Source organism: Myotis lucifugus, unplaced genomic scaffold (genome assembly GCF_000147115.1).
Source record: "Myotis lucifugus unplaced genomic scaffold, Myoluc2.0 scaffold_99, whole genome shotgun sequence".
NCBI classification, from domain to species: domain Eukaryota; kingdom Metazoa; phylum Chordata; class Mammalia; order Chiroptera; family Vespertilionidae; genus Myotis; species Myotis lucifugus.
Genome location: NW_005871147.1, coordinates 1,502,755 through 1,520,445, shown reverse-complemented (window position 1 = coordinate 1,520,445; position 17,691 = coordinate 1,502,755). Strand labels below are relative to the sequence as shown.

The 17,691-nt window shown below is 52.3% G+C and overlaps 1 protein-coding gene across 4 annotated transcripts in view; it reads left to right on the top strand.

The window, feature by feature from the left end:
- CRHR1 (corticotropin releasing hormone receptor 1) overlaps nt 1-17,691 on the top strand; it is a 37,951-nt gene that overhangs the window by 3,123 nt on the left and 17,137 nt on the right. For 3 of the 4 annotated variants that reach the window (XM_006092200.3, XM_023756750.1, XM_023756749.1), the window contains exon 2: nt 14,840-14,927. In XM_006092200.3, coding sequence (XP_006092262.1) covers nt 14,840-14,927 — 88 coding nt within the window. Of the gene's footprint in view, nt 1-6,862; nt 6,896-14,839; nt 14,928-17,691 lie in introns of those variants that run through there. The other variant, XM_023756748.1, reaches the window with a different exon arrangement.

Genomic DNA, 17,691 nt, shown 5'->3' with positions numbered 1-17,691 from the left:
CTATGAACCAGGTCACAGTTCGATTCTGGTCAGGGCACATGCCTGGGTTGCCAGGCTCGATCCCCAGTAGGGAGCTTGCAGGAGGCAGCTGATTGATGCTTCTCTCTCATCGATATTTGCATCTCTCTATCCCTTTCCCTATCTCTAAAAAAAAAAAAAAAATCAATTTTTTAAAACCTATTTTTTAAAAAAATCCCTGCAGGCCTTTTTTCAAGTGCAGGTTTGGCCATCGGACACGCCCTCTCACTTACTGTGTCACAGCCTGAGTCTGTCCCATGTTATTCCTGAGCTTCCAGAGGGAGATTGTCAGCATCTGCGTATTCCCTGTGAATGAATGTTCTTTGCATCCCTATATCGGTGCACATTTGGGCCATTTCCAAATTGTTGCTTTGACAAACCGGGTTTTTGAGGGGAGCATTGGCAGGAGGGATACCAAGGGAAAAAGTGAACTCATTGTGGGGTCATGGGCTGCCATGGGGTGTGAGGACAACTGGCCTAGCTACCACCAGAAGTAAAGTAGGAGAGGGGGCTGACAGCCAGGCCACGCCGTTCCCATTTGATATGGCCAGCCCTGGAAGGGCATGACTCGGGCCAGTCCAGTTCTCAAGAGGGCAAAGATTTATGGAAAAGCAAGACACTGACCCAGGGCAGTGAGGGCGAGCTCAGGTGGAAAACCCATGCTGCACTCTCTCTAATGTTTGGCTCCTTGGAGAGCATCAGCAGCCAGCAGGGTTCAGCTGCACAGGAGTCTGGATGAGTGAGACCATTTTAGAGCTAAGGCCAAGTGGCAATTTTAGCTCCAGTGTTATATTCAAAATGAATTTATTAGTGACAAATGACTCCTGTATACTTAGATTCTCGGGGGCTCCTATCAGCAGAGTCCCTTGGAAGGAACACCATCAGGTCCTTTTTATTTTTATTTTTTAAAAAATATTTTTATTTATTTCAGAGAGGAAGGAAGAAGGAGAGAGAGATAGAAACATCAATGATGAGAGAGAATCACTGATCAGCTATCTCCCGCATGCCCCCCACTGGGGATGGAGCCCGCAACCCAGGCATGTGCCCTTGACTGGAATAGAACCTGGGACCCTTCAGTCCACAGGCCAACGCTCCATCCACTGAGCCAAACCAGCCAGGGACATCAAGTCCTTTTTAAATGCTGGTCTTTGGACTCGTTCTCTCGGCCAGCCACCACTCACTCCATTCAATGTGACAGTCAGCATCTCCTTGTACAAATGAAAACATCAGGTGAAGCAGATCTAGGCTCGAATTCTGACTCTACTATGAAGCTCTGGGAAATTAGGTTATCACTCTAAACCTCGGTTTCTTCATCTGCAAAAAGGGGGGAAATAGAACCTACTTTATGGAATAATCCGAATAACTTCATGAAATGTCAGGTGTGAAATTAAGCACAATCGCACAGTGTCTGCTTAATAAATATTAGCTAGAGTAGTCACGTAATCAATCTTACCAAATTTTATCAAAATTTACCAAATTTTAAAAAACCATCACAAGGAGGAGTTGTGAGGGGATAGTGGAAGAAGGAGTGGGTGGTAGTGTAGAATCTCCTGCCCCAGGTCCTTTGGACAGTGCCTGGGGAGAAAGGATGGGGCCACCTGCTGTGAGCTGAGCTCAAAGGTCAAAGGACAGATGTACCTGCAATTGGCCCTCTGAACATCTCTGATATGTGAGAACATTTGACAATAAAAAGAGAGACATGTAAGGAGGATAATACAAGATGATTAACTCACTGGTGCAAATAATTATTTTGAAAACAACTAGCTGGATTCTATTAAGCAACAGATTGTTTTATTTTTATTGAATTTATCGGGGTGACGTTGGTTAATAAGAGTATACAGGCTTCAAGGATATAATTCTATAACACATCATCTGTATATATATTGTGTGTTCACCACCCCAAGTCAAGTCTCCTTCCATCACCATTTATCCACCTTGACCCACTCCTACCTCCCCTACCCCCTTCCCCTACCCCCTTTCCCTCTGGTAATCACCATCCTATTGTCTGTCTACATAACCATTTCATTTCAGAGTAAGTGGTGTCTGCTTCAACAAAACTGAGAGGCTGAAAAGCAGAAGGGAGGAAGGAGGGAAGAAGACTTGGGGGATATGGACATGCACTGGGTTTTCTGTGAAGTGGGCATGTTGAGGGGCAGTTCTAGGAAGTGGTTCCTTGTACACAGAACATCCAACTCAAATGCTTTAGCCAAACGCTTTCTTTGACATCTGTCACCCAGCAGCCATGAAACCATTTCTGGGATCTTTGTGGCTACTCTTTCCGCCCTAGAAACACAGGCAATTTCAGGATCCCACCCCTTGCTCTGCTGGGCCTCAGAGATCAGCCCCAGAGAGGTGTTTAAAGGTGAGAATTGTGGCACCTGTCCCCCTCCACCTGTCAATCATTCCCAACCTCCTGCCAATCTGGCTATGAGCCAGGGCGCCTAGGTCAGAGCCCAGGACAGAAACTGGCCGGACTGGTCCATCTGCTTCCCAGGCTGCAGAATTAGGAGGTGGGGGTTGTTCTAGGCTGACTGACGGACTACAATCTGGAAGCCACCCATGGCGAGGCACAACGGGACACAGTTGAACCTTTAAGTCAGGGGTCCTCAAACTTTTTAAACAGGGGGCCAGTTCACTGTCCCTCAGACCGTTGAGGGCCAGACTATAGTTTAAAAAAAAAAACTATGAACAAATTCCTATGCACACTGCACATATCTTATTTTGAAGTAAAAAAACAAAACGGGAACAAATACAATATTTGTATTTGCATGTGGCCCGCGGGCCGTAGTTTGAGGACCTCTGCTTTAAGTGCTGGGAGGTCGAGACCTTTGGGAGGGTTGGGACAAGGTATTGTTCAGTATCCTTGGCAGGTACATGGAAGGCAGCCTGCCTAGGGTGACAGGCTAGAGTGAGAGATGGATGCATGGACTCCCCCCCCCCCCGACACCCCATTTACAGCAGGTATTATCCCCCTTCCTCCACCCCTTGATCGTGTTTCCCTAGCCTCCTTGGCAGGAATGGTTTCCGGGAGTACCAGCTATTTCTAGAGGAACAGCAGCCCCGCCAAGGTGGGGACAGAGTTAAGTGGGGAGAAGGAGGGAGGCTTGGGGATGAAGGGCTGGGTTGTGCAGGCTGGGTTGGAAATGGGGCTCAGGAGGGGTTTGGCTACCCTGGAGAAGGACTGAAGAAAAGCCCTGGGCTGTATAAGGCCCAGCCGTCACAGGTCCAGGCCCCCTGCGCTGGGAGCCCAGCTGAGTGCCCGTGGGCCTGCTCAGGGTGGACGATGTTATTATATGAGGTGTGGGCATCATGCAGAGAGACAGACAGTGACAGGCAGACACAGAGAAATCAAAGGTGGTGCCAAGATGGAAACCACTGGCTAAAGTTAGAGAGAGAGAAGTATAAAGAGGAGGGTGAGAGGGAGAGGGAGAGGGAGAGAGAGATGGAGTGAGGGGCAGAGAAGTGATGGCAAGAAAAAGACCCGTGCGTCTTTTTGTTCATTCTTGCTTTGAACTCTCTTCCTAACACGGAGAGAACATGTGTCCCTGGTTTTGAAGCCAGCAATAGCATTCCCTGGAACTGCCTCCCCCTCTCCATTTCTTAGAAGATTCACCTCCCCATCCCTAACCTGCTGCCTGGGGCCTTCCTGGGCTACCTGAGAGCCCCAGAAAGACAGTGGGCCCGTTACCATGGAGACGTTTACTAACCAGACCCCACATGGACCCTTGGTGTGGGGGCTGCTGGTGCATGTCTGTGGGAAGGAGCTCCCCCCTGAGCCCACACTCTCCCACCATCCCCAGGGCAGAACACCCCCCAAGGAGTGCAGAAGGAACAGAAAATAAAGGGGGAGGAGAGGCCTGTGTGACCAGTGGGACCTGCTGCTTTCACTGGGGAGGTCCCTCCCCCCACTCCTCCCTTTGACCCTGAACCTAACCATCACTATCAAGACCCTCCTCCTCCACGGGGTCTTCCCCGATGAGCCAGCCACCGATCTCTCTCCTTCAGCTAAAGTACGGCTCCTCAACCCAGCTGTGGGGAAGAATCACGTGGAATCTTCCAACCTGCAGCAGATGGACAGATGGACAGTGTTATGCCCAGAGTTCGGGGTCCCCAATAATCCACCACCAGGGAGCCTTTTCCGATGCAAAAGCAAAGGGTCTTTTATTCAAGCCCGGGACTTGGTCCCCCTCCTGCCTCCATTACTGGATGCAAGAGAGAGCCCTGAGTCCCAAGAGAACAAAGAATTTATAGGGCTTGGGGTTGGGGGGTGGGGGCACACTCTGACCACTGATTTGGTCGATTCCGGTTGGCTGAGTGAGGGCCGGGGGCTAGTGACGCAAGGGCAGGGTGCAGCTAGGGTCTGGTTACACAAAGACAGGGGGGTGGCTAGCATACTCTTGGCCTTGGGCTAGTTTTCCCCACTTTCCCATTGGCCGAGATAAGGGCAGGCTGAGTAACTGATACATTCTGCGGCTTTTTCTTGGAAGAGGGGTTAAGGACACAGCTATCAGTCCTGTTCTGTCCTTTCAGACAGGTGGGCCTACTGTGCGTGATGACTGTGCAGCCTGCCCCACAGGACTCACCTGGAGAGTTGGATGACATCTGAGTTGTTCTAGACCAAGCATGTCAAACTCAAAGGCTAACTCAGGCCAAATAAATGAGGCATGCGGCCCGCAGGCCATGAGTTTGACATGCTTGGTCTAGACCCCGTTCAATGAGATGAGTCTATTAACAACGTGTGTGGACAAACTCCTATCAAAGTTTCCAAACACTTGCTTACTCAGTACCAGTTGCAGCCTGCACCAGTCCTGACCACCCTCTGAGCAGCATTGGTCTAAAGCCCTCCCTTGGGGCCAGAATTCAATGCCGGGGATCCCTGATTCACTTTTCCTGAGGTCTGGCCACAGGCCATGCTCTGCACCTCCTGCTGTGAGGACTGGAGGATGGAGAGGTTCTTTCTGGCAGCCTGGGCTGGGCTGGGCTGACTGACTGAAGCAGGAAGAACAACGGGATGGGGTGGGGATAGAGGGGTCAGAATAGCCAGGGGGGCAGCAACCTTTGGTTTACTCAGAGCCCTTCCCCCTCCTCATTCTCACTCATCAAGCTGCACCTTGTCACAGAGGTGGGGGAAGACTCATGACACTCAGTGGTCCGAAGGCTCTGGTGAGTCAGGGTGGGCTCAGCCCAAAGCTCACAGGGCTCAGCCCCATATTGGTTCTAGCCCTTGTCCTCCCCAGAGATAAGGGACCCCCATCTGCTTCAGGGCTCCCGGACCAGCTCTGCCCCCGGCCTCTGAGGAGCTGGCCCTGGGGACAGGCAGCATTGCATGCCCCCACCCCCGGGGGAGCTCAGTGAGGGGAAGGGCTGCCCAACTGGCCAGGAGAAGTCATTCCCACCAGAGCTCATCCTCAGACTGAGGCCAGGAGGTGGGCACATGGTTGGTTCAAGGCCATGGGCTTTGCCAGACAGAGTTCGATCCAGGGCCCCTTCCTGTCTTGAAGGCCCCTTTCTCTTGTTCTCCCATTCTTTCCAGAGTTCCCCTCCTCTCCCCACCTTCCTTCCTCCTTTTCAACCCCCATGATGGACAGGTGGTGGGTGTTTTCAGAGCTGGGAGGAAGCTGCAAAACCCTCCAGCCCAGGGTTTCCCAGTCTCAGCACTGTTGACACGTGGGGCTGGGTGGTTCTTTGCTGTGTGGCTGTGCTGTGCATTCTAGGGTGTCGAGCAGCATCCGGGCCTCTATCCACGAGATGCCAGTAGCACCATCCCAGTCATGGCAACCAAAAATACCTCCAGACATTGCCACATGTCCCCTGGGGACAAAACTGCCCCTGTTAACAACCACTGGGTTGGTTCAGTTACCCTCCACCTGGTGACACTTTAGAATCACCTGGAGAGCATTAAACACTACAGTCCGCGTTTCCTCTCAGACCTGCGGGGCCAGAATCTCTAGAGTTGAGCCTGAGACAGAATTTTCTATCTCCCGGACGCCAAGCGCTCTCTGGAAACTTCTGATTTCATCTAATTCACAGGCAAAGAAACAGACAGGGCCATTGCCTATCTTACGGACAATTACGTGGTCATTGCTAATCTCTGCCCTAAATCTCACTCCTCAGTGGGGTTTGGTGGCCTGGCAGTCCCCTTTATGCCAACCCCCATGGCCTTGGAAGGCGGTTGCTTCTCCAGAAAAAGCAGCCTCCAAACTCCTATTTTCGAATAGAATCTAATTTGCAATGGCCCTGTCTGTTTCTTTGCCTGTGAATTAGATGAAATCAGAAGTTTCCAGATGATCTCACTCTGCCTTCCCAGCCTGCTCCGCATCCCCTTCCACAGGCAGCTTCTCAAAGGACACCCCGTTCGGCCCACAGTGAAATCCCCTCACTTTACACGTGTCAGAGAGCGGGCCGAGGTGAGAGCGCAGCTGATAGTGGCACCTGCGTGGCTGGTGTCTCCACGCGCTGTCCCCCGCGCACACACCTCGGCTGTCTCCCAGAGTAGCAGGTGCCCCCTCAGGGGTGGTTCCCCAGTTTCTGGGAGCCACACTCAGCCCCTGCTGAGCAGCCCCCAGGGGCAGAGAACAGATCAGAGCCCCAGCCAGGCTCCACTCCCACCAGAACCAAACTCAACCCTTCCTGTGTCCCCGCTGACAGGGCCCTGCTGCTGCCTCCCACCCCCCAACCCTCCCATTCCCACTGCCAGCTCTTGGGGAGCCAGGCTGCAGCCCAGAGCCAAAGGTCAAGAGGGAAAAGAAAGCTACACCTTCTCTTTTGGAGGATCCATGCTGGGGGTGGGGGTGGGGGTGGGAGGGAGGCAGGGGCTCAATCCCAGGGCTGGAACATCTGGACGATGGGAAGATACTACTGGCTCCAACTCCTTGGGGCTGAGGATTAAATGAGAAAAATCACGGGGCCTGGCACTGTGGCAAGTCTTCAGTAAAAGCTGGGATTTAGAGGAAGGAAGGGAGGGAGAGAGAGGGAGAGAGAGGGGGAAAGAAGAGAAGAGAAAGGGGCAAGGCGGAGAGGTATAGAGATTAAGACCAGGAGAGAGGAAGGTAGGTAGGAAAGGGTCAAGGAGGCCAAGAAGGCACAGACTATGAGAAAATATCGAGAGAATCCTAACTGGAGGGGGAGGAAATGAGTGGGTGAGGGGCAGAAAAGGAGGCTAAATGGGGGTGGGAATGAGGTCAGCAGTGCCCCAGGGCCCTGCCCACCACCCCTCCCTGTGCCAGCAAATTTGCATCATTGACTGTCATGCACAGGGCATTTTTGCTGGTGGCTGCTGGGAACAGAGTGGTGATGGAAAGTGGGTGTCCTGGGTGGGCAGGGGACCCGTCATGGAGCGCTTGTGGGGAGAAGGCCAAGTCAGGAGGAAAGCAGCTTGTACAGAGCAGTAATCACCACCATTCGTTCACTGCTTACTCTGTGGGGCCCCATGCTGTTTTAACTGCACCATATTGTTGAATCTCCCCAAGAGCTTTAAGCTATAAATACTTCATGCCTATTAGCCGCATTTACAGATGGGAAAATTGAGACTCTGAGATGTTCAATGATTTGCCCAAGATCACACAGGGAGGAAGAGGCGGATAAAAGATTCCAGTGTGGGTCTCTCTGACCCCAAAGTCAGAAGTCTGAATTTCTACCCCCCTGTCAATCCTGGAGCCAGAACGTAGTCAGACCTGGGAAGGAGCGTAGGGAACACACTGCCCTCCTCGTTTTACAGACCAGGAAACAGGTGGGAGGGGCAGGGGAGTGACTTGTCCATGGTCACAGAGCAAGTTTGTCAGAGTCAGAACAGCATCTCAGCCCCGCACTTCGCACCCCCAAACACTTTTCTCCTTCAGCACACCCCGCTGGAGTCCAGGGTGGGGATCCATGCAGGAAATGGAGACCAAGAGCAAGAGAGAGCTCCTGGTGGCCGGGAAGGAGATGCAGGAGTAGGAAATTCACTCATCAAACGTCCTGGTGGGAATCATGAGGGGACCCCTTGGTCAAAGGGGGCAGAAAGTGAAAGCCAATCTGCTCATTACTGTGTCAGTCATTCATTTATTCATTCAACAAACATGCTACTCTATGCCAGGCTCCACCGAGGACAAAGCCAAACCCAGACCCTGCCTTCAGGGAGCTTATGACCCAAGGGTAGAGTATATCTGGGACCCTGGGATGGGGTGTGTACATTCCAGAGCTGGGGTTCCCCAGGTCCTCTGCTCCTCAGGGGGTGAAGCAGGCAGCCTGCTGCTTTCAGCTCTGCTGAGGAGCCTCGTTAGGGGAGCAGAGGAGTGAAGTAGCAGGGGGCGGGGCGGGGCACACCCTGAGCCCAGGAAGAAGGCCTGGAGGCGGGGAGCACCACGCATGTTCCCCTCCCTGAACTGTAGGCAGGAGATTTTCATTCCCATTTTTCCTCTCTGCACAACAGTAATTTAAGTCAATTAAATGTAATAATAAATTATTTCTGGTCTGCCTAGAATAGTCTTTCACTGCTCACCCACTTTGGGGGAAGTGCAGGCTCTTTGCCTTGAGATGGGGCAGGTTGTGGCTGTCATGGGAAGAGGCTGTGGGGGGCGGGGGGGTTGCTGGCCAGGGCAGGACAGGTAGGAAGAGGGTGCTCAGAAGTCCTGGGCAGTCAAGAGCGCTGAGAAAAGGCATCGCTGTCCTTTGTCCCCAGTCTAGTTTTACCCTGGCTGGTGAAAAGGCACCCCCCTCAGGGCCCAGCTCCGTTGGTGCACAGCCTGTAATTCTAACCCCCACTGACACCTCGGCTGGCACCTCTGTGCAGAGCAGAAACTGCACAACTCCCTGTGGGCCCTTCCCCCGAATCGTCATTCCGTAACTACAGGTGTATCTCCTGTAGGCACAGACAGGTCTCAGAGAATTGACTGCTCATGTTTTATTTCTGCAACCTGGTTTTTAAATGTAACAGGGGGGCCAGCTTTTTGATGAAATCTTGATTTATGACCTTTCCTCTTTTCATATTTAGATTTTCTTCTCTTCGCTTTGCTTAAAACAGGCTATACCTTACAAAGCACATATCTGATAAGGGGTTAATGTCCAAAATATGTAAGGAACTCATACAACTCAATACCATATAATCCAGCAATCTCACTTCCGGGTATGTATCCAAAGGAAACAAAATCACCATCTTGAACTGGTATCCTGACCCCCATACTTATTGCAGCATTATTCACAATAGCCAAGACATGGCAACAACCTGTGCCCATTGATGAATAGGTGGATAAAGAAAATGTGGTATATATACACTGGCATATTATTTAGCCACAAAAAAGAATGAAATCTTGCTTCTTGCAACCATACGGATGGAGCTTGAGGGCAGTATGCTAAGTGAAATAAGTCAGACAGGGAAAGACAAATGCTATATGACCTCTTATATATGGAATGTGTAAAAAATGGAACTCATAGAAACAGAGGAATCGCTGGTTGCTGGGGTCGGGAGGGAGGGCAGGCGGGAATGGGTGAAAAGGTGAAAAAATACAAACTTCCAGTGTGAAGCTGAATAGTTTGGGGGATGTAATGTGCAACTCGGTGACCACAGTTAACGATACTGTGTTGCATATTTGAAAGTTGCTATGAAACTGAACATTTCAACTCCTTGAATGTAGAATCAGCCCAGCAAGAGTCCTAGTGAGATCGTTAAATGTAATGGTTTAAAAAAACAAAACTACTTTCCTTTTAAGCTGAAAAAAAAAAAGCCCTTCCCACTGGAAAGCTTGCAGAGAAGGCAGAACAGCCTGACTGCATGGGGGGTGGGAGGGCTGGTCCGGCCTGCACCCCTCCCTTACCTGTGGGAAGCCTGCTGTGCTCCCACCCTCTGTAACTGAGGAAGATTCTGGGGCCCACAGCCACCAAGTTGTGGTAACGACCACATGGACACTTGTAGGGGACTTTAAGCTTCAGAAACATCTTACTCCTGCTTTCCCCCAGGTGGCCCACATCCCTGTGATGGAGTAAGAAAGCCTCCTTGCCCAGAGGGGCCAGTTAACCCCCCTGAAGTCACACAGTCCACAGCAGGTCTGTCAGAGGTCTTCCTGGGGCCTGGGGGACGGGGGCTTGGGGGGCTCTCCCAAGCTGAGCAGCAGAAGTTGTTGTGAAGGGGAGGGAAGGCAGGACCCCTTCTCCTGGCTCCTCATGAACGTTTAGGAGGCAGCTCCCCCTGCCTCCAGCTCCCTCTTTTCCCTTTAGAGCCCTCCCTGAAAGGTTAATTACCAAATCATCCCATCAAGGGAAATTGCACTTTGTGCCTTTAAAGACCAAACTGAGCTTCAGCAATGTGGTTATTTATGGTCTCTAATAAGCATTTTCTGGGTGTGATTAACCTTTACGCCAAAGTCACACTGGGATTTGGGATGGCAGCTTCAATTCCAGCCCTGCTCTGCGCTGGCCTGGGGGTGGGGGCAAGGGCAGCAGCCGGAGCAGGCAGCTGACACACTGTGCCCCTTCCACCCCACCCTCTATGCCCAGTCCTGCACCCTCCTCTACCCATCCCTTCTCCCATGCCCTGTCCTGACCTGAGCCCTCCCCTCCTCCATCTTTCATCCACTTGAAAAAACAGACACGGATTGCCTGCTTACTGTGTCCTAGTCCTCACTCAACAGCTGAAAACAGTTCAGTGACCTGGAGCACCTCAGCTGTGAAACCCGTATGAAACGGGAAGCATGAGACCTACACGTCTGCCTTCTGCAGCACAGTGCCCCTTGGTACAGGTGAGTGAGCCTAGCACTCCACCAGCCTCAGATCCTTGGTGCCATTTTTGGAAAATGGTAAACCTTACGAAGTCCTGAAGGCTTGGTTTGTCAAAAATTGTTCTGAGCCCGGCTGGTGTGGCTCAGTGGTTGAGCATCCACCTATGAACTACTAGGAGGTCACGATTCAATTCCTGATCAGGGCACACGCCCAGGTTGCGGGCTCGATCCTCAGTAGGGGGCATGCAGGAGGCAGCTGATGGATGATTCTTTCTCATCATTGATGTTTCTGTATCTCTCTCCCTCTCCCTTCCTCTCTGAAGTCAATAAAAATATATTTTAACAATTGTTCTGAAAGGAGAAAAATGGTGAGGGCTGATGTTGGGGGCGGGGAGGGAAGCAGATGGAGGCATCCGAGAGAGTGGCAGTTCCCAGGTCAAACCACTTTGGGTCGCCGTCAGAGAGGATGACAGGTACGGTTGGTGAGGCCCGGGCCTCCGATGTGACTCCATTTGCCATATGCTCCGGGGATTTGGGGGTTGTGAGGCCTCCTTGAGAAGTGGCAGATGCTGTGCACCCTCCCCTGGAAAATGGTTGTCATTACACACTACTTGTGCATTTACTTACAGGGTTTCGTGCCCCTACCCTTTTGTGCTTGAGGACCCTCCATTAAGGAACTCTCAGCTTCAGAAAGAAATAAACAGCATCCTTGAAACTCTGGGGCCTGTTCCTACAATGCGGCAATTGCCTGTTGATGGAGATAGAAAACTGCAGTGAATGTTGAAAAGGAGAGCAATGGATGGTGGGAGGAAATACACAGGAAATACTCCCGATTTTTCATGGAAGTGTGATTCGGGAATCAGCCAGAAGCCTCTTCAAACCCTTCCGCAGAGCTTGACGTGGCACAGACACACGTTCTGTGCAGAGCTGACCTTTCCTGAGCGGAAAGGTTGGTTCGGGAATATTAAGAAGCCCTTTTCTTTGCATAATGCAAAGCCAGCCCTCTCATGGTAGAAAATGACTCTGCGAACCATCATACCCAAGAAGGAGATGTAAGGGTCAGGGTTGTAGGCAGCCAGCCAAGGACAGGCTAGCCCTTTGTACTGGGCATTTGGTTTGGTTTCATGATGAATCCGGATTGCTCTTTTCCTCAATGAACCCGAGACATTAAGACGCGAGGCTAAGACGTATGGCTGGTGTATTTTCCATCTAATTAGAACCCTGGGGCGTGAGTGCTTTGTCTCGAGGCTGTTTCATGCATCTGGGGCTAGTCCAGGGTCCCCATCTGCTGGTGTCATGAGCACCAGGGTCCAGCGCGTGTACAGAAGGGACGGGGTGACTGAGTCGCTCCACTTTGGAGGGTTAGGGAAGGTGCTGCCAAGCGGAGGGGCTGTGGGACTGGCTTTTGAGGACACCAGGGCTCACCAGGCGAAGGGTGGGCCAGGCTGAGGAGGAGCGAAGACCCTCAAGAGCACAGGTGTGCAGTCACCCGCAGGATCCATGCACTGATTGATAAGCAATTCCATGGGAATGAAATGCGGTATTTTAAGGGGATCTGAAGACTGAAGCACAAAGCGCAACTTCAGGGTCAGAAGGATAATGGTGGAATGTCAGGCAGCATGACTGATAATCTGGAACAGGGTGTTTCCGTTTCTTTAATTTGCCTGTGGCTGAGCTGCCTCCTGGAGCCCCACTTCCATTCTCTGTGTGCGTGTGAGCATGTTGGGAGGGAGGTGGCAGGGAGTCCTAGCCTCCTTCTAGAAGGAGCCCCTGGCCCCCTGAGCTGACTGAGCAGCTCTTCTCCGGGGACAGAGCAGAGCTGAGTCCCTGCTGACTGTGCTGAGCTGAGCAGTGCAGGTTTGTCCCCGAGGACTGCTCTCTGCTCTGCCAGCGGAAGCCACTGGCTGGCCTGGTGGCGTCCTCTTCTCTCCAATTCTGCGTTTTCACTTGGAAAATGAGAATAAAGATATTTCGCCATCTCTCCGGCGACTGCGAAGTTTAATTACTGATTAATAAAGTGTTGGAAGTTCCTTGGGGCCAGAGAGTTGAATGGGTTCGTTGTAATATCTCCCGAGTCCCAGGAGTGAATTAGCTAACCCAGCACCGTTCGCTGAGCAGCTGGGGTCTGGGCACCAGATGGGGGTGCAGGGCTGTGGGGGGTGCTTGGGAGCTTGGCTCAGTAGGAGCACAGAAATCCCTTTGATGTGAAAAAGGAGTGTGCCCGTGAGTGAATAGTCAACAAGCCCACTAAGGACTCAGGCAGGGCACTGAGGGGACAACGTATGTGAATTATCAGGGTCAAGGGTTGGGGGGGGGGCTTCCTGAAGGAGGTGGTGGTAGGACAGACTCTGACCAGGAGTGGGGAGCACTCGAGTCCACCTTGGAATGTAGGGTAGGAGAGAGGGGAGCACAGCCTGCCTTTGTCATTGGACAGGTGTGGGAAGGAGCAGCTACCCAGAAGTGGGTGGCCCTGGGAGGGGCAGAGGGGGACAGGGCCGGAGAGGACATTTGAGACAGGTGAGCATGGAAAGTTCGCCTCTGGAAAAGGGCAAGTCAGTTTGCCTCTGGACTGGGGGAAGGTCCTGAGGTCCGAAGGGGTGAGTGGGGAGGGGTGCAGGGGCAGGGAGGAGGTACTAGTACAGCCTTGGGGAGGGTGGGAGGGGGATGGTGGAGTCTAGCTTGGGCAGAAGGCACGTGAGCAGGGCAGGACCAGGATTAGGGTGAGGCCAATGAAGCATTCTCCTCAAGTGCAAAATGTAAGGTGCCCCAAATCTCAGTAATCAGATAAATGCTATTTTAATATTATTACTGATCTTTCCTTTTACCTCAGGTGCCAATATAGCCCCGCACTGTTACTGATCTTGTCTTTAAAAAAAAAAAAAAGGTTTTGAATATTTTGTTCATCATGGATTTTTTTGCATTAATTTAGAGTTCTTTTAATATTGCATTAAAATATTATTTATCTTGAGTACTGAATTTTCTGGTGCCCCCTTAAAATTTGTACCCGAGGTGATGCTTCGCTCTCCTCACCCTGTTCCCGGCCTGTGAGTGAGGGCTGTGCACCCACCCCGCTGCCCCTCCTCTAAACTAGCCATTTGCTCAGTGGGACTCAGACAAGCCCCCCCGTCTCCCCACCTCATTTTCCCGCTGTGAAGATCACAGGGTCTGCACTGTGAAAGTCTTCAAGAAAAGCTGGAGAGAAAACTGAGGCACAGAGAGGGCAAGTAACCTGTCCATGGCAACACAGTGAAACGGGCTGGACGCCGGGTCTCTTTTGACTTTAAATCCACAGGAAGGGGTGGTGACCTTGAGGGAGGGGACACAACAGTTGTGTGGGGGTGTTACTGAAGAAGGGGCAGCCCTCCAGCTGTGGGGTCCACACCACTCTCCTCCCAGTGGGCTGGAATTCCGGAATCAGAGTGACACCGAGTCCCTGGGGAATGTGAGGGGTGACGGTTCTCCCTAGAACTGGGCAGCCGTCTTTCCAGGCGCATTTGTTTCTTCATCTCTCTGGGCCTTAATTTTCCCAACTGTGAAAAGGGACGACCACACCTGCCCCAGGGAGAAGTCAGTGCCATCGCAGATGTAAAAAGGCTGGATAAATGGTGAGGTACAAGTTGTAGGGACTGGTCACTAGCTGGGCAGGGATGAGGCCGGGAAGCAGCTGACTGAACAAGAGGCCAGGAGAGCTCGCAGCTCCAAAGGGGGGGGGCGGGGGGGAGGAGGTGCACAATGAGGACCTATGAGCTATGGGGCTCAGGGTGTTGGGGCACAGTTGGGCCATGCTTGGGATCCCATGTGGATGGACGCAGCTTTCCTAGGCAGATTGTTTAGTTGGGGCCTTCCTTTTCACTGGGGGTCCTCTAGCTCTCAGGGAGAAAATTTACCTGCCCTGGGGATCTGGGCCCCTGCTCTTACCAGCCTCCTTTCCAGGCCCCTCCAAGAGCAAGGCGGCTCTACATCAGGCAGGGAGGATGGGGCGGGGTGGGTGGGGGAGGGGTTGTGTATGTGTGTGGGGGGGCGGGATTTGGGAAGACACATGGACGAGGGGAGAAGAGGGTAGGCAAGAAGCTGCAGGCTGGACTGCTCATGGCAGTCTAACCATGTCCCTCATCCCCCTGTGCCCACAGGCCCTTCTCCTCCTGGGGCTGAACCCCGTCTCTGCCTTCCTCCAGGACCAGCACTGCGAGAGCCTGTCCCCGGTCAGCAACGTCTCTGGTGAGTACCCGCACTCTGCTCCTGCAAGAGTCCAGCCCCGCCCCCTGCCACAGCCCATCACCTGCCCCACCAGGGTTCTCGCACAGAGCCATGCCCTACGGCAGGAACAGCAGAGATTTCCTCTCTAGAGTCCAAGCAATTCCTTCTCCAGGGAGGGAGTGCCGTGTTAAGGTGGATCCTGAAACTGTGGTGGGAAAGAGAGCTGTGAATGGGTAACGGTGTCTGCCACACACACAGGGGGGGCTTGTGGCAGTGTGCTGGGCAGTCACACACACACAGGGGGGGCTTGTGGCAGTGCGCTGGGCAGTTATCTGCCCTGCTTTGGGGTGGGCAAGAGGAGCCGCTGCCCCAGCCCTTGCTGCTGTGAAGATCAACAGCGCAGGGCTGAGCTGTGGCTCGGGCATCGGGGTGGAGAAAGGCTGTGTTCTGTGTAGGGGCTAACACTGTGCCAGACGCTGCCAGAGGTATCTGAGCTATATTAACCCGGGAAGGTGCTGTAATCCTCACTGTACACACAGGGAAACGGAGCACAGAGAAAAATGAGCAAGGGCCAGAGCCAAGATTTGAGACCAGGCGGGCTGGCTTCCAGATACGTCTTCAACACCAAGCTCGATAATGCCTCAGTGAAAATACTGCATAACTGCAAATATGACGAATACTTGTATAACTTTTTTTTTTACAAAGGGCTTTTGAATAATGGTCTTATTTCATGTTCACAAGAGTTTAAGACTCATCTGAGGGAACTTAGGCACAGGAGAGTTACGTGGGGAATTTAGGTCTTTGGCTTTGCCTTGTCAAGACCATGCCTTTTCTAACTTGGGGTGTGACCCCCGAGCCCTCACCCCGGCTCCTGCGATGCTGCTGCTGGGCAGGTGGGAGGTCTCCCTGCACCTGAGGGTCTTAGGGAAGCTCAATCTTTGGTGATTTATTTCCCCCTTTAGGTCTCTCCTCCATTCAATCCAAAAGGCCGACTATGTAGCTGGGTTGAGGGGAAGGCACTTGCCATGAATTGCTCACTACAATGCAGGTGGCAGGGAAATTAGATCAGGAGTGGTATGAATCCAGGAAGGCTTTCTGAAGGAGGAGGTTCAAGGTGAGTCTCTGAGAAACTCTGAGTGTGGACTGGCAGAGAAGACCCAACGCTCTGAGTCAAAGCTAGAGTTGACTGAAGACCAGCAGCTGAGTTTGGTGAATGTTCCATCTGGCTGCCAAGTTGGCTAAGCTGGGTCATGGGGAATGGGGAAGTTCTTGAGCAAGAGTCTAGAGTGCTAGCGGAGGGAGACTGGGAGGGAGGCCACCTGCTCAGAGGCTGGGCTTGAGATGAAAGGCCCTGCCCGTAGCCCCACATACATGGGGGCCAGGTCAGGCTCCATTAATTTGCTTGTTGTGTTCAGGAGAAGTGACATCCCTGAGCCACTGCAAGTATCACCTGTCCTTGGAGGCAACAGGCCGTGATGAATGCCATTCATGCGCCGATGATTTGTACTCTGTGCCATTACCTCCAGCTTGGCCCAGCATGCGGGGCTTCATGGCACACAATCCATCACCCTCTACAATGGCCTCTGATAATGCGCTGTTTGTCTTCGAAACCAAGACCTACCCAGACCAATGGGTACTGGTAGACAGATGGTGAGGGTGGGTGGAGGGATGGGGACAGATGGATGGGCGTCTGGCCGGGGCAGCTAGCACTGAACCGGGGCCTTTGGGGTCTTCTCACATGCCAGAAATAGGGAGAGGGTGGGTCCCCGGAGCCATCATAGACTTGGCAACTCATAAAATCATGTCATGAATATGACAATGCCAGAAAGTAATGGAATTATTAACTAATGACACATGCAATCATGTTGTTGACAAGAACCCATGGTCATCAGTCCCAACCCCTGTCTTAAGGTCATGGATAATAACAATAATTAATGATAGCTTATATTTATTTTGCGTCCACTAAGTGTAGACACCATTCTAAGTGCTCTAATCTCATTCAATCATCAAACAGCATAGCCAGGAAGTATTTTTATCCCCATTTTACAGAAGGCTCAGAAAGCTTTGATCACTTGCCCAAGCACATACAGTTACTAAGCAGCCACTCTAAGATTAGAAGCAAGTGGGCCCGACTCTAGACTTTCTCACCACCACGTTATGTGGCTGCCCAGAGAGCCGTGGTGCCCAGGGCCTAGTGTGGTCCATCATCCTGGGAGGCAAAGTTGCCCCTGCAACTTCCCATGCTCACAATGGGTTTGCACATGGCCCCTAATTGTCCTCCAGACCTACTATGTGCCTGGCACTGTGCTAGGTATTGGGAATGCAAAAATGAAGAGCCCACAGACCTATAGGACAGGAAGCCCACCCATTTGTCCTGATGAATCACACACTCTACAAAGGTATCTTTCTTCTCTGCCCAGACAAAGAGGAGGCAGCTCAACCACAAGGTGGTAGAGGAGCAGGACTCGCTGCCTGCCCTCTGCCACCCTCTCCAGGCTGGTGACACAGGCAGAGCCCCTGCCCATTCATCCCCGCAGCACCTTCCTCTAAATGGCGTGCGTGTGTGTGTGTGTGTGTGTGTGTGTGTGTGTGTGTGTGTTTCAGAAGCTGCCTCCCTCTCTGAACAGCCTTGGCTGAGTCCTGCTCCTGGGCTTAAACCAAACAGGAGGATGGGCCTCCCAGCCTCAGGCTGCTGCCAAGTGCCCACCTACTCTGGTTACTCAGAAACCCCTGATGAGAGACCCGACATAACTGGGGGCGGGAGCCAGGCTCCCAGGCTCCCTCA